Source organism: Pipistrellus kuhlii, unplaced genomic scaffold (genome assembly GCF_014108245.1).
Source record: "Pipistrellus kuhlii isolate mPipKuh1 unplaced genomic scaffold, mPipKuh1.p scaffold_m20_p_18, whole genome shotgun sequence".
Taxonomy (NCBI): Eukaryota; Metazoa; Chordata; class Mammalia; order Chiroptera; family Vespertilionidae; genus Pipistrellus; species Pipistrellus kuhlii.
Genome location: NW_023425493.1, coordinates 12461798 through 12479330, shown reverse-complemented (window position 1 = coordinate 12479330; position 17533 = coordinate 12461798). Strand labels below are relative to the sequence as shown.

General features: G+C 34.8%; 1 protein-coding gene and 1 non-coding gene across 11 annotated transcripts in view; both read right to left on the bottom strand.

Annotated features, from left to right (window-relative positions):
* The window catches only part of RPS6KC1 (ribosomal protein S6 kinase C1), a 123838-nt gene that overhangs the window by 93276 nt on the left and 13029 nt on the right, over positions 1-17533 (bottom strand). For 7 of the 10 annotated variants that reach the window (XM_036441909.1, XM_036441907.2, XM_036441912.2 and 4 more), the window contains 3 exons: positions 14209-14329; positions 9510-9625; positions 4858-4951 (listed from right to left, as the gene is read on the bottom strand). In XM_036441909.1, the coding sequence (XP_036297802.1) occupies positions 4858-4951; positions 9510-9625; positions 14209-14329 (331 nt within the window). Of the gene's footprint in view, positions 1-4857; positions 4952-9509; positions 9626-14208; positions 14330-17533 lie in introns of those variants that run through there. The other 3 variants (XM_036441916.2, XM_036441914.2, XM_045583126.1) reach the window with 3 other exon arrangements.
* LOC118721826 lies at positions 10740-10848 on the bottom strand. Its single transcript, XR_004988843.1, has one exon. It is a non-coding gene; the product is annotated as a U6 spliceosomal RNA (small nuclear RNA).

Genomic DNA, 17533 nt, shown 5'->3' with positions numbered 1-17533 from the left:
TAGCCCCAAGGTTTTAAGAGTCAATATTTATAATTTGTATTATTTGTTTTACATATACACATACACACAATGACACATTCTCCTTTGTGGTTATCTTGAGAATAATGGCCTGTTCTTTTCTTCCTATTTACTTTAAATTTAAATAAAGAAATTTCAGCTAATAAAGAACAGTTAATAAAAGTTAAGAAGGTAAGCCCGTAAGAGAAAAAGGAACTTCAAACTGAATAAGCATACTCTAATATTGTATAATAAGAGGACCCAGACTGTCTAGTAAAAAGATTTGGAGTTCTCATGGTGCCACCTAGTGGGCATTTGCTATAAATTTTACGCAAATTTAAATTACTTTTAATTAGACTTTCTATATTTTGTCAATTTACACTACTTGCAGTGTATAGACTTTAAGTTTGTCTTAAGAATATATTTAGGTTATTAAGTATCCAATAAACTGAACAATATTACTTTTAAAAATGATTCTCCCTCAAAGCATCAACTTTAAATCAACTAAACGAAAATAACACAAATAAATAGAAAAAAAAAAAAAAAAGGTATTTTAAAACAGAATTTTTTTCAAGCTTACATAACTACATGCCTTTCCAATTATCTCCCTAACATAATACAATGTTTATTACATTTAATGACAAATATAATCTACATTATTCTATACAACACATATTAATTATAATTTTCATGTTTATCTACATAGTGCAAAAACATTATTACCCTACCATCAAGTAAACACACAAATCTTGGACTAAGAGTTCTTTTACAAGTTCTCTTACATAGACCAGCAAAAGATGCCGTTATCTTTGAAATGTACATCTCATTTACTCTAAAATAGCTAATTCAAGACAGCCTAATAAATCATTCTAGAGTCTACAATTTTTAGAATAAGCACTTAGAAGCTTCTAACCCAAAATTTTTAAGCAAAAAAAAAAAAAAAAAAAAAAAAAAATTACAGATTTAACTATTCCAGGAGACATTTAAAAATATTCACGTTTAAGATCTGCTACACATAAGATGTTGATCTCTCAATTTGTATTTGTGGTTATGATCACCTAATTATTTTCTCTTATTTGCTACATACACCTGGAAAATGTCCCTCCCAAAACAGCAAAGGAAGTAAAGTAATGTATTAGGAAGAGGAAATGACACAGGTTACCAGATGAGACTATGCCAACATCAAAGGCTCCAATATCAAGGCCAGCATGGCAGTAAAGCAAACTACATCCTTCAAACAGGCCAACAGATGAGAGAAACATGTCAAGAAGCTCAATTCCCATGCATCGTTTTGGTCAGGTTTCCACAAATGTCAGGAACTTCATAGCTAAGTTTAATACAGCAAATGATGGAAGTTTAAAAAGGAAATAAGATGTTAATCAATTAAGCCTTTCATCTTTGAGAAAATATATAGTTTAATTTCCCTGAACAAAGGGAGATCAAGAGTAACCAGCATTTCATCTTAAAAACATAAAATGATATTAACTTTTTATCTAAAAACCTACTGAAGAACTTTATAATTTTCAATTTCATATTAGATAAAATGTACTTACCAGTTAATTAACAAATTATTGGTTTCACAAAACCTTAAAGGGGTTTCCTCTATCCCACTGTACTACAAAATAATAATTTTTTAAGCCACTACTAGTAATTCAGCTTTTTGTTTTCCTCAGAAAACTTTCTTTCAAGGTAACTTAAAACTTGTTGATTGCATTTTTATGGTACTAATAAAAATAATGATCACTTAGCCTCCACATCTGTTCTCTGAGAGGTGATATACTTGCCATGTCATTCTAACTCCACCTGGAGGACCTTGAAACAGCAGATTATACATTAAGATGTGCCCTTCTGCCTCATTCCACCAGCAAACTAAATCAGAAGTATGAAAAATGAATCACCTTCAAAACACCATTTAAAATACTGCACTCAGAGGAGTTGTTATTGACTGAATCACCTCCTCACATTTTGGCTCTAAAAGCACTTGCCAACCACAATCCCTATACAACCCTCCATTTCCCTGCAGACCTGCAGGGCTTGGCGGGATGCCCGCTTCCCTGCCCTTGTACTGGAGGCCCTCTCCCTTGCTTGTCTCTAGGGTGTGCAGACCTTTTGGTATAAAAGTAAATCTTACACTTGCCCAGTATGCCAGATAATTTCATGATATTTAAAAATCATTTCCCATGCCTTAGTTTGGTTTGGTTCAGTGGAAAGAGTCAGCCTGAGAACTAAAGGGTCCCGGGTTCAATTTCACTCAAGGGCACATGCCTTGATTGTGGGTTCAATCCCCAGGAAAGGGTGTGAAGGAGGCAAATGATCAATGATTCTTTCTCATCACTGATGTTTCTCTCTCTCTCACCCTCTCCCTTCTTCTCTGAAATAACATATATAGCAACAGGGGAGGTGGGGCGGGGCGGAAAATAAAATTCTCACACACACACACACACACACACACACACACACACACACACACATTAAAAGTCATTTCTCCTCTATCCCTGGCCAGGTAGCTCAGTTGGTTAGAACGTTGTCCCAATATACCAAGGCTGTGAGTGCAATCCCAGACAGGGCACATACAAGAATCAACCAATGAATGCATAAAGAAGTGAAACAACAAATTGATGCTTTTCTTTCTCTATCCCTCTCTCTCCTCTTCCTGTTTCTCTAAAAAAAAATCAATTAAAAACATTTTTAAGTCATTTCCCCTCTCAAATAGTAATAAATTTGCAAGTTGTCTGACACTCCAATCTATATTTATCAACCAAGTGTCTTTCAGCAGGATTAATCAATCAGACATAGAGGTGTTTAAAGGGAAAGTAAAATAACGTAAATATCAACAGCATTTCCAGTTCTGTGTTTTTCATTCTTAATGGATCAGTGTATTTCAGAATGGTAATACAGTTGGAAAACTAAACTATGCCCTGAAAGAATAAAAATGTCATTATTTCTCTCAGGTATCATAAATCTTTTCTTGAGTTTTTAAAATGTTGCCCCTAATTTTTCTCTTAAAGCATATTCCTAAAAGATAAAGCCTGCCAAAGAAAGACATCTGTTTGAAATTTCACAGGCAAACTCTTAACTGCTTTAAGTAGGGTAGCCCATACTTCCCAGTTTGTCTGAGGAAGCTTTGATTTATGCCTGTTATTTTATTGTAATTCTCAAAAATCTACCAGACTTGACAATAAATTACTAACTCACCTTAGCTTTAGATGTCTCTTTTAACATGGATACAGCCACCTTTCTACCCAGAAAAGTCATTCCTAATAATGCACTTCCCTTTCCCTCCGAGACCATGGCAAGGGACAAAAGACCTCTGTACTGCTCCCATCCCTAATTATTTTACACTAAAATGGGCTCCTGAAACACCCTTCTCACCGTGGCGGACTCCCACCTAGCAACAAGGTCTTATTATGGCTGTCAAAAAAATATAACCAGACCTATCCGGTTTGGCTCAGTGGATAGAGAGTCGGCCTGCATACTCAAGGGTCCCAGATTCAGTTCCAATCAGGGGCATGTACCTTGGTTGCGGGCACATCTCCAGTGGGGGGTGTGCAGGAGGCAGCTGGTTGATGTTTCTCTCTCATTAACATTTCTAGCTCTCTATCCCTCTCCCTTCCTCTCTGTAAAAAGTGTGTGTGTGTGTGTGTGTGTATATATATATATTTTTTTCTTTTTTTAAAGGAGAAAAGAAACTTTTCTGCAATTTCCAAGAGTTATTCTCCTCATTGAACACAAATATTTGTCCTACTTGTTCTCTATTGGACATCATCAAATCAGCATTTTACAGACAGAAAACACACTCTTCCTCTTTCTCAGGAGGAGAGTAACTCTGAGGCAATAGCCAGATCAGGTTATCCCATAAGTCACCTCCCAAGGAATCCAGTTCTAGAAAGAGAATCACATTCAGAACTCAAGCAGACACTACATTTTCTGAGGCCTAACCAGGATCTCAGATAAAAATAGGTCATGGAGAACAGATATATTTTTCCCAAAAAAACATGACAGACTGTAAAATAATATTACTGTCAACAATATTTTTCTATGACTTTGGCTGATTCAGGATAGAGTCAAAGATATTGAGAAAGACTTGATGGCTACTTTGCTTTTAAGTCAACAGGAGCCACCATGAAAAACAATAAAAGTTAATCACTTCTCAATACAGTAAAATCAAATCTAATTACGTATTTTTAAATGCTCTTCCCATCCCTATTTCCTAAATCTCTTTTTTTAATTCCAAAGTCTTCCCTGAAAAAAAAAAAAAAAAAAAAAAAAAACTAGTTAAGGAAATCCAAAAATCCAAAAACTGTTTAAAATCTTCATAAAAAAATCAAGGATGGCTTAATAGAAAAATAAGAGATTATTCATTCTTTAATTAAAATTATTACAAGTACAAAAATTGATTTTGTTTACTCATATTATTATAAAACATATCAAAAACACTAAAACTGCTTAAATTATTTTTCTGGGTACATGACTAAACTTTTAAAGCCAGTCTTAAAAAGTTAATTGTCGAAAGATCATATGCTGCTGAATAAATTTAACCAAGGCATTCTTACTATAGAAAATACAAATTCTGAACACTCATACCACATTTCATCAAATTTAAGATGGCATTGATTGTAGGAGGAATCATTAGTTTATATATTACTAAGAAAGAAAAAAGCTGTCAATTAAATGCAAGATATCATCATCCCAGTATCATGCACCCAATATCAATGATACAAATGTAAAAAAAAGTAAAAAGAATCTTAGAATTAATTATGTATTCCCAAATTCCTATATCCATTTTTTTTGGCAATGTAAATATGATTTAATCTTCTATACTAAAAACCACTGAAATGAAAAAAAAATAAAATCTCTTACCTTCTGTACTATACTCAAGAAAACTATCAGTGAGTGAATCCGAATAAGCTTCAACAGGACCAATCAATTCAGAACCATCATTAATTATTCCATCCTAAAAAGATCAGAGGAATTGTGTGTCATTCACAATAACAGTATTTTTAAAAATCAGTCATAAATGAACTATAGACTTCTCAACAGGGTATTGTATAAGGATTACAAAAACTAATTATCTATTAAATAAGATTACAACTGCTTTTTACAAAATCAACAGAATATCAATATTGGTCCATCAATGTTTACAAATGTACCACACCAATACAATATGTTAATAAACTCTGTGAGGAAGGAGGGGAATATATGAAAAAACTCTACTACTTTCTGCACAATTTTTCTGTAAACTATTCTATAATATAGTCAATTATTTAAAAATTCAATAGGAATACTATCATGTTTATAATACTACATGGCTTTTTATAAAAGCAAATTTTTAAAAATCTCTCAAATGTACTCATTTAAAAATACAGAAAAAGAAAACACGCACCAGTTAAAGAATATTGTTCAGAATCCTTAGTCATTCCAATTAGTGATAAATGATGAACTCCATTAGAGAGTTATGTAATTTTGTCAAATTAAAAACTGCAATATATCACACAGCACTTCAGGAAATCCCAGAAGTTACTTAAATTTGAAAACCACTTAAATACAATAAAGTAAAACTAAATAAGTTTAAAATATTTTTATTAAAAAATACAATTTTAATATAAAATTGATTTCTCAATGTGACAATCATTTTAGTTCTATATTTAAGTTTGCAAATTTAAGCCTAAAAGACTACTTTCTCTTACTTACATGTAATTAGAGAATGCTAGTATCAGGCAAGTGATAGTGGTGTGATTCTGTGTCATGGCTTTATACACTGCTCCAATCAGGAATATATGGGCTTATAATCTTTGAAAAAGTATAACTAATTAAAATAATAGCTCTTCTGCTCCTTAACATTTTTTCTCTACCTTCCACCAACAGTTCTATGCCCCCAAACACTATTTCCCGGATAGCAAAACCCAAGAGAAATATAAAACCCCTATTTTCTATCTCTGTCAGCACAAAGATTTCAACAACTATCTTTATCTAATCAAAAGTCTTCCTGCCAGCCATGTTCGGATGGGTCAGTGGATTGGAATGTCGTCCTGTACATTAAAAGGCTGCGAGTTCAATTCCCAGTCAGGGCACATACCTAGGCTGCAGGTTTGATACCTGGTCAGGACCACCTTTGGTCAGGATGAGTACAGTAGGCAACCGATCAACGTTTCCCTCTCACATCAATGTTTCTTTCTTTTCCCTCTCTTCTTCCCTCTCTCTTCCCCTTCCTCCCTCCTTCCTTCCTATCTTCCCTCCCTTCTTCCCTCCTTCCTCTCATTCCTCTCCAAGATCAATAAACATATCCTCAGGTGAAGAAATAGATAGATAGATAGATAGATAGATAGATAGATAGATAGATAGATAGATAGATAAATAAATGTGTTCTATAGGCACTAAAGGGAAGTAGTAGAACAATATGCCACAATTCTACTTTAAATCTCTAGTTCAAACATTAACCTTTTAGTGTTCCTGATTATGCAGTAAAAAGAAACTCTTATTATATAGTTTCTCAAAGTTTTTGTTAATGAAAGTCAGTCTGAAGGGGAAGGAGTTTAGATATGGTAAAATAAGTAGATGAGCAAATGCTCACTGCAAAAGACAATAATATAACTAGAGAAAACTGTCTAAATAGCAATTTGAGATTCTGGAACTCAACCAAAAACATAAAGCAAGTGAAGACGTATTACTCATGAAAAAACACAAAACCCCAGGTAAGAACTCTGGGAGTCTGTGGCATTCTTGCCTGGGGTTGCTCCTATCTTCCATCCCAGATGGGTGGTCAAGGTAATTATATAAAAGCAAGACAAGCCTTGAAAACCAGCAGATTCACTTGTAGATGAGGTTGCCACGATTTTGATTGAAGCACAGAAAAAAAAAAATCTACCCCAAATAGCATTATCAGTAATAGTAGCAATCTTAGTGCCAAACACATGGCAAGGAACAGTGAGTGGCTCAGCAAGCATAGGCTGCAGCAAGCAAAGGACCAGAACATTAGCCAGACATTTACCAGGAAGATCCAGAAAATAACACAACCATAGGGATTCTTAATAAGCATTCTAACCATCCCTACAGGAGAGACCAGAGGTGAATCAAACTATCTACAAATCCCTGGCAAAACATGAGATGGTGCATATACATAGAGGAAAGACATCCCAAAGGAAAGTAAGACCCAGGGCAAACTCAAAAACTGCTTGAACTTTGAAAACACACAAAGAATTATCAGCATAAAGAGAAGCATATAAGAAACAAAGTGTTTAAGTATAAGCTAAGACCAAACACTGGCTGTCCAATAAACTAAGATGATATAGAGCTAATTCCTACTAAACCAGATTTAAAAATACAAGAAAGATTAAAAACTAACCTTAAGTATCAGCAGTCACATACTATGCATTAAACAAATTGCACAGATTTAGTACAGCTATGTTAATAAACATACTAATAAAACAATGGCAACAATGCTCAGGGAAGAAAAAATCAGAATTCAGAATTGCTGTAATATATATTAACCAAAATTTCCAGCTTTGAACAAAAAATAGTAAGACATACAAAGAAACAGGAAAGTGTGTGTTCCATACAGTAGGGGAGGGGAGAGGAAACAGTCAATATAAGCTAACTCTGAGAGGGCAAAGATGTTAGATTTAGAAGGCAAAAAATTCAAAGTAGCTATTTATAAATATGTTCAAATAACTGAAGAAAATAACAATTAAAAAATTAAAGGAGCCCTAGCTGGTTTGGCTCAGTGAATAAAGTGTCAGCCTGCAGACAGTCTCGGTTTCGATTCCAGTCAGGGGCACATGCCTAGGTTGCAGGTTCAATCCCCGGTAGGGGGCATACAGGAGGCAGCCGATCGATGATTCTCATCATTGATGTTTCTCTCTCTCCCTTCCTCTCTGAAATCAATAAAAATATAATTTTTAAAAGAATCCATTTAAAACAGAAAATATAATAACTATGACTCATAAAATAGCAAACATAAATAAGTAGAAATTATTTTTTTAAAACAAAAAACAGAGAAGCATTATCATAGAGTCAAAAGTGGAGACAATACAAATGTCTATCAACTAATCAATGGATAAACAAAATCCACTTAATATTATAGAAAGAAATGAAATGCTGATACATGCTACAATATGGATGAACCTTGAGAATACTGAACTCTGAGAAAGAAGCCAAATGCAAACAGCTACATGTTGTATGATTCCATTCATGTGAAATGTTCAGAATAGGCAAATCCATCAAGATGGAAAGTAGTTCAGTAGTTGCTAGGGGGTGGGGCATGGTGGAGAAGAAGTGAGGTTTCTTTATGGGGTAATGAAAATGTTCTGAAATCAGGTAGCAATAATGGTTGTGTAACATAGTGAATATACACCAAAAGCCACTGAACTGTACACCACTTTAAAATGGTGAATTTTGTTATGTCAATTAATCTCAATTAAAAATAAAAGAACCAGATAGAAATCCTGCAGTTGAAAGGTATTGTATCAAAATCTTTAAATTTACTAGAGTTCAATAACAGATTTGAGAAAGAATAACCAATGAATGTAAAGATCAATAGAAACTATCCAGTATGAAGTTCATAGAAAAAAAGACCAAATAATGAGAACCAGGGAGAAATATGAAATGATATCAAGCATACCAACTTATTATACATGTAAGGTGGGGAGGGGGGGGAAATAATCCAATATAAGAGAAAGGGGCTGAAAAAGAAATACTTGAGAAACCAAGATGGCGGCATGGATAAACACCTGATCTTGCTGCCTAGCACTACTACTTCAAAACTACAACTAAAAGACAAAACAAACATCATCCAGAATGACAGGAAGGCTGGCTGAGTGGAAATTCTACAACTAGAAGGGAAGAGAAAAGCATACTGAGACTCAGAGTAGTTGTGGAAGTAAAGGCAGAGGTACGGAGGCACATGCAGGTTGCAGGCTTGGTCCCAGGCCCCAGTCTGGGCTTATGAGAGAGGCAACCAATCAAATTATCTCTCTCACACTGATGTTTCTCTCTGTCTCTCCCGCTCTCTAACACTCTCTCTAAAAATCAATGGAAAAATATCCCTGGGTTAGGATTAACAAAAACAAAACAAAACAAACAAAAAAAGGATTAAATATTCCTCCAATCAACAACAGTCATTTCCTGACTGCTTAAAAAAGAAGATCAAACTATACACTGCATGTAAGAGATACCCTTATTTAATAACACAAATAGATAGAAAGCAAAAGAATGAAAAAATAGGTACAATACAAACAGTGACTGAAAGAGACCAATATTAAAATTATACAAAGTAAGGCTTTAATAAGTACTACCAGAGACAGAGAGAGAGAATGCATAAGACTAAGCAATTCAATTCATCAGGAAGACATACCCATTATAAACATATATATATATATATATATATATATACACACACACACACACACACACACACACACACACATGCCAATAGAGCCTCCAAATAAAATAAAAGTTTACCTTAGAAAACACAGGTATTTAATAAAATACAAAATATTTTAGAAAGACCTCCAAACCTTAAAAAAATCTTCAAGCTGTTTACTGTTATAAAGAGCAGGAATATTGGCAGAGAACTGTAGCAGGTCTTCAGCACACTGTCTTCTCTCTTCAATAACGGTTTCATCAAATCGTCCTTCAAGTAAATAAGAATTAGCACAAATAAAGAAGAATCAAACATCAGTTTACGACAATTGATGTTCACAGAGCAGAAAGCAGCAGCAGACCTATCACAGACTATTTCCTGTACTGATTATGCAACCTTCAGAAGTCAAATCTATAATAGTCTCCCCAACTGGAACCAGCAGCAGTCACACCAGAAAAATGATGTTTCTGACAAAAAAATGTTTCTGACAAAAAAAGAGACAGAGATATCAACTCAAAAATAAATGTGCCATCACATCTAAGGTGTGTCAATATAAGCAACTTACCACTTAAAAAGCTGGTGATTTGAAACTAAAATTGAAAAGAGAATTGTCAAGAACCAGAATGGTTTTCTATAGTAATTTAATACACATTAATTACTAATTATTAATGTAATTACATAAATAATTTCCCTTTCCCACTTTTGCTTTACAAAGGAATTGAGGAGAGGAAATTATGAGAACATCTGTATATCAACAGGGTCAAAAACTTCAGTTTGAAGAAAAAAGTTTTTTCAGCCAAACTCCATGTATGACGCTGTCAGACCCCATGACAAGATGCTTGTGAGAAAAAGGAGAACACACAACATCAGTGATCTGTTTTACAAGGTGACAGAAAGTATTCATACAATTTTTTAATTATATATACAGTGTGAGTGCTAATGAGGTATTTCAAACATGACCATTTTTACCACTCTCAGACCAGACTACCATTTGGCATTTGTTGCATGCCATGTATCATACTGATAGCAATATAGGTTTAAAAAAATACAATTATTAAGAATAACATCATCACATACAATACTTAAACATTTCCAGTAGCTTTGCAAAATGTTAACTGAAAACTGAGGCACAAAGAGATTCCTAGTTTTACTGCCCAATGCAAGAATTTGAAACCACTAAATAACTCAGTTCATGTCTCCTGCTTATGGTGAAGTGTCTACTTCCTGGTAATTGAAAGAAATAGTTTTACTGTATATTTTTTATTAAATTTATTGGGGTAGCATTGATTAATAAAAGTACATAGATTTTCAGTGTATAATTCTTGATACATCATTGTGTGCCCACCACTCAAAGTCAAATCTTTTTATATCACCATATATTTACAAATATATGGAGCATGTCACAAATTTGCCTGACACCCTGATGCAGGGGCCATTCTAATCTCCTCTGTATCATCCCACTTATAATATGTGCTACCTAAGCTCAATGTATCTCATGCTCACAGGGAAATATCTACTTCCTAATGTCAGCAGCGATAATGGCACCAGGTGTTAGGCCAGTGGAGTCAGACCAGATCTTGCTTCAACAACTTTGGTATGAGATACTTGAGTTTTAGCTAGGAAATAATTCAGAACTAAGACTCAAGGTATAAGAGAAAGTTTATTTAGAAAGTCACAAAGGTAAAAGAAATAAGCAATAGAAGAAATAGGCTCAGGAAACAAGTTACAGAGGCAAAAGAAAGGCCCTTGTTGCTTAGGAGAAAGGTAAAGGTAACCCACCTGCAAGTAGAGGGTTTCGGGGGAGCTGTGGGCATGCTCCCAGGAGAGAGAGCCACACTGGGTCCTGGTCTTGAGGGTATTTATCTGGAAAGCTCAGGGGAAGTTTTCAATAGAATATTCACCTAGTGTGTCCTTACAGTGTCATGGACTCTAATGATTCATCAGCATCAGAGCAGGGGGTCACTGCAGCTGGTCCTGATATCAGCCATGGCATCGCCAGTCTGGTTCTGCTGCTTTTCTGGGCCTGGAGCTAAACCACAACTGAGGCCAATGTGTTACCCCTAGGGGTTAATGCTTAAGGGAGTAGTAGTGCAAGGGCCTGGATGGGAGTCACATGAGGCCACTCGTCAGCCCCTTGTTCCTCCTCCCAGGGAGGCTACTGCATGACTAGCAACACGTCAGGAGAGGGAAGATTAGGAGAGGGTCCGAACTGCATGACCAGCTATTTGAAAGGTCAGGGGGAGTAAACCACATGACCAGTGATATGCTAGGAGAAGAAAAGTTACCCTGGGGGCGAGGTCCTTGTTTTTCCAGTTTACCCATTACCAGCACCGGGGCCTTTCTGTCCTGGTGACTTTCTGTACCTGGCCTACCATCTTTGTTCCACTCATGTCTGCCTAACTGTCAAGCACAATGATAACTAAAAGAAATTATTTTAGAGTTAGACCTGAATTCTTTCGGGCTTTTTTTCTATAAATTGGAAAATTTTCCAAATTAAAAAAATTGAAGGAAAATCAGTTGCTACATTGGTGAAATGTAGAATTGGAAGGGAAAACAACTAACTCAGTCTGAAGGAGACACAGAAAACTTACTAAAAGAGGAGACATCTAAAAGTATGAAAGGTTAGCAAAACATTTCACAGTGGAATGGTGCAACACTAAAGAAAGAGATACAAGAGAGTATGTATGTTAGAGAAATGGTAAGCTGAACAACAGATGAATATGTTCAAATTAATATAAGTTTATTTATTAATATACAAGCTAACAATAACTGATAATGTGTCGAGCATTGAACTAGACACATATAAGATATAATCCTCAAAACAGGAAGATACTATTCCTATCTTACCAATAAGAAAAAAGGCTCAGATGTTAACTTGTGTAAGATCACACCACAAGTAAATAGTGGATAGAAGGCTTGAGCCTAAAGCTATCTGATTCCAAAAGTTGTGTTCTTCTCACTATAATACTAGAACATTACATATCTGATGGTTCTGCAAATTACCACAGGTCTGTCTTTTGTTGCTGAGGCTCCTATACTAAAATGTGAGAATAGTTAAAAAGACAGGTGATTAACCAACTAATCCCTCCACACAACCACAGCTGCTACCTGCAGGGTTCACTGCAGTTATCAAGTATTACAAATGGACTGTACCATTCACTGAGAGTGATAAATTACTTACTTATTAAGATTTATAAGAAACTTTCACTCTATAATATGTAAGAATGAGGAGAAAAGTTGAAGATAATCCATTAGCAACAAACAATAATAGCTAAGAACCAATAATAGCTAAGAACCCTTTCACCAAGAGACAAGCTTATTGTTTTAAAACCCAGGCTGTGTCTCTTCCAACACTGAATTTAAAGATATGTGTGCACAGTTAATTTCAACAGTTCAGAAGGTTTAAGGTAGAAAGTAAAAGTAGCCCTCCTCTCATGACCTCAGAGGTTTTGCACATTAAACAAATGTGTGTAGGTATGTCTTCACACAAATACATAAGTCTATTTAAATATAGATGGGATCTTACTAAGCACATTGCTGGGCAATATTTGTTTCCTACATTTTAAAAATAGACCTTGGACATATTTCCATACCAGTATATTTAAAATTTTAGCTGAAGAATTCTATACATTGGCCAAATTATGGCACATTCATACAATCACATATTGTGTAAATACAATTTTCAGTATTCTATTGAAAATGCTGCAAGGCACACCCATGAACATGTATATATGTGTGTGCACAAATTTGTGTGTGCATGTACAATAAGTATTCTCAAAACATGGTCCAGGGACTTCTGAGGATTCCCTAAGAGCCTTACAAGAGATCAACAAAGTCAAAGCAATTTTCATAATGTGGTTGTATTTTTCACCACACTGACATTTGCACTGATATCTAAAACCAATGGCAGTAAAACTGCTGGCCTCTTAGCAGGAATCAAGACAATGGCACCAAACTACTCTTACTACTAATCATCATATTCTTTACTGCCACTCACCCATAGTAAAATTTCTTTAAATGCCAGTTTCACTTAAGAATGTACTTGATGCTGAAACCGATTTGGCTCAGTGGTAGAGAGCCGGTCTATGGACTGAAAGGTTCCGGGTTCGATTCTGGTCAGGGGCATGTACGCTGGTTGCAGGCACATCCCCGGTGCGGGGTGTGCAGGAGGCAGCTGGTCGATGTTTCTCTCTCACCGACGTTTCTAGTTCTCTATCTCTCTCTCCTCCTCTCTGTAAAAAATCAATAAAAATATTTTTTTTTAAAGAGAGAATGTACTTGATAACACAGAAAACTTTCTAATTTTCTTTATTAAATCTCAACCCTTGAGATCATTTCTTTTTTAAAATCTGTGGGGGTGGGGAGAAATAAATTGTAACTAATGAGACTTGCTATCCAAGTCTAAATATAGGTTGGGTTTGTGGTTTGTTTTTCTTTTAATTTCCTTTAGAGATCTATGATATTAACAACATTTTATATTATATGATAAATGGGTTAACATTTGCAAGAAACATACAAAGTATAGACATTAAAAAGTCAGTACTAGAAAAGTAATTCAACATCATCTTTTCTTAAGTTCTTACACATTTTTTACTTGATTGGCTGGAGTTGCTGTGCTGCTGTTTCATGGAAAGAGGAGTAAATGTGCTCTGAGTTAAAAAAAAAAAAAAAAAAAAAAAAAAAAAAAAAAAACTATACCAAGAACATGAAAACAACTTCAGGCGCCTGATGCTTGCTACATGATATGAATTATTGTAATAAATAATGGGGCCTCTGACTTCATGGCACAGTATTTCAGCATATATGCATAACTAGCTAATCATCAAAAACCACAAAGTCATATTATCACTTACCAAACACTTTTCCTTTAGCAAATGGAGGAAACAATTCTGAATGTCGAAATGAGTTTTTGTGAATTTGCCATAGTTCTTTGTGTAGTTTCTTAAAGTCACTGTATCTCTTCCACACGATTATCTAAAGAGAAAGAAAAAATGTGTATCTAGATTCAGATATCTGAACATAATTGTTTCATTAGTACTCAAAATAGTCATGCCAAGAAAAACAAGTGTTTGTTCTAACCAATATGGTTAACTGTCTAAAATTAACTAATATTTGCTTTAAAAATATAGAAACAGCAATTTTTCTTCCAAATGTCCTGTCTTAACTTTTAAGTAAGTACTGTCTTATTCAAACTGGAAAAAACATTCAACATGGTACAAAATCTCATTTAACCTCTTCAAAATCCAATTACTATTGGCCATGGAAATGAGCTAGATGTCAAAATATACAATATATATTCTGTCTCAAAAACAGCATATTTATAGACACAAAATAATTTAGACAATTTTTAAATACAAAGTATATACTCAGCATTTGTTAAAAGGATAAACAAAGAAAATAACACTGAGGGGGAAATAACTATGTAGCAAGTAATTAACATAAACTTTTTTATTTCATAAATCTCAATTTAAAGTAGTAATCGAGGTGAATCTTGATCAGAATACCATTAAAAGTAGTATATTTCAAAAACAATATTCATTTAGATTATACAACATATAAAAAGTAAATACACCTTCATTAGTTTTAATTATTATTTAACTTCATTCAGATTACATTAGGAAAAAAATGTTATAAAGGAAAAGGATTTGAACATGGCCTTGATATCACTGATTCACCCCTCAGTCTCCACAAAATGAGTAAACTACATTTTAAATTCCATCACCTAGTATATTGGGGCCTTTGCTAAAAAAAAAAAAAAAAAAAAAAAAGTGAAATAAGCCAGTAATGAAAGAGAAATACCACATGGCCTCACTCATTTATGGATAATAAAGAACATTATGAACTGACAAACCAAAAGTCAGATATAAAGACAGTAAAGCAACAAGCAGACTGTAAAATTACAGCGGGGAGAGTAGGGAGATCTGGGGGAGATAAGAGATCAACCGAAGGACTTGTATACATGCATATAAGTACAACCAATGGACACAAAACTCTGGGGAGGGAGGGTAAGTATGGGAGGGGGAGGCAATGTTAAAATATGTACACAGATAATAATTTAATAAAAAATAATAATAATAAATGAATAAATAAAAAATAAATTTTAAAAAAACCTACTTACCTCAGTTCTAACAAAGTCAATATTAAAAATTTACTCTATGTATGTGTGAAATTCTTCACTAAACTTTGTCAAGCTACCAAAAATTCAACCATGATAAATAAATTATTTGTTTCTAACACAGTGATAATCCTAGGGGGCTAATTAGACTGCCACGTGAATTAATTTAAATAAGCATCCCTCCTTATGGGGGGGATAAGGGGGTAATGGTATATGTACAAAGATAATAATTTAATTTAAAAAATAAAAAATAAAAAAGCATCCCTCCTGATGCTTCCTTTTGTTCATTTACTCAACAACAAAAATAGTCAACAAAACAAGTATTCCATGGCCCTACTTTGTGATAGGTACTATGTAGGCACAAAAAAAATGAAGAAATGAGAAACAACCCTGCCCTCAAAGAGTTCCCCTCTAGTGAGGAAGATATGCCATCACAGTAAGCACATCACAAGACAGCAGCGCGATCAATGCCAGAGGGCAGCCCAGGGCAATATGGAAGGAGCACCTCCACCAGGTCTGGTCTTTAGGCTTCACAGAAAGTATTACCTTAGGTGAGTGACCTAAAGGGAAGTAGTGATTAGACCAACAAAAATAAAGATGGAAAGAAGGGGTTGAAGATGAAGTTTTTAAAAGGAGAACAATGGCAAATCTAATTACTAGAATTTTAGCTTTGCAACTGGATAAATGTGATACAATTCCCTAAGGTGAAAAGCCAAGGGAGAAAAAGCTGTTTGGCGATAAGAACGAAGTTCAACTGTAGATACATTTAATTTAGGTACTTGTGACGCATCTAACTGGAGATGTCCCATAGGGTGGAGGGCTTGTGGTTCAATAGCAAGACCTAAGCAAGATGTGTTAATTTCACTCAGTAAAGATTGCTCAGTGTCTGTAATGAGATAAGGAGCCTAACAACTGAATGATAGGGAACTTGAACACCAAGGGGCCAGCCAGAAGTAAGGAAAAGAACGCCAAGTCCAGAGTAAGTGTTTAAAAAGCTTGCCTATGCCACGAGAGAGGGTACATAGACGGAAGAAGAAATTTTATTTTAAAATGGAAGTGAATGTGACAAAGGCTGAGGGCAAAGAACCAACAGTTCCAGTAAAAGACAAAGTAAGAGGAATTGAGAGAGCCAGCCCAATACTTGAAAAGCAAAAGTCCTTGGAATAGTAAAATTATAGTGATTTTAATTCTCCTATTTAGTGCTTCTCTGTAGTTTTTAATTTTAATACATGTACATAATTCTGCCATGGAAAAAAACAATGTTACTTTCATATTTTTTAAAATAGATCAAATTATGGTGGTACCACTATGCCAACGGGCTTAAGGAGAAAATGAGTGACTGACTTGTAAAAGTAATCTTACATAAGGTAAATGTAAAGCCATATAAACTAGAAATTAAAGCTATTCAAAAGACTATAGAGCTCATGGAAACAAATCTCCAGATAAAATGTATATTCTAGTTAGAGTCCCTGTAAAATGAAAACAGAGTAATTTAAGGGGCAAAAATTAAGTTAGTCATAATCTATATATATATAAAAGTCTAATATGCTAAGTTTCCAACTGAGCAGTCAACTGAATGGTCAACCACTTGACCAGTCGCTATGATGTGCACTGACCACCAGGGGCAGATGCTCAGACTGGTAGGTTAGCTTGCTGCTGGTGTCAGGCCTATCTGGATTGGGCGAGACAGCCCAGATTGGCCCTGATCGCTGGCCAGGCAAAGCAACACCACAGTTGAGTTCATGTACTGGGCCTCTAGTAATGATAATAATACCATGGTAAATAACCAGTAGATTGTCAGAGCAAGAATAAGAACCACCTCCACAAGGTGAGAATCTGTGTTTCTTCACTATGTCCTCTAATTTATTTCCTCACATAATCCTTATTCTCACACTACAACTTTAGTACTGAGTGACCTAAGAACAAATGTAAAACCTCAAAAAATGCAGGAAACCAAAGCATCACAAAATGTCAACATTTACTGACTGTTTTTCTTCTTACTCCTTTTAAGTTTGGACATTTCTAGAAATCTTAAAAATGGAAAAGTAAACAGAAGCGCACTC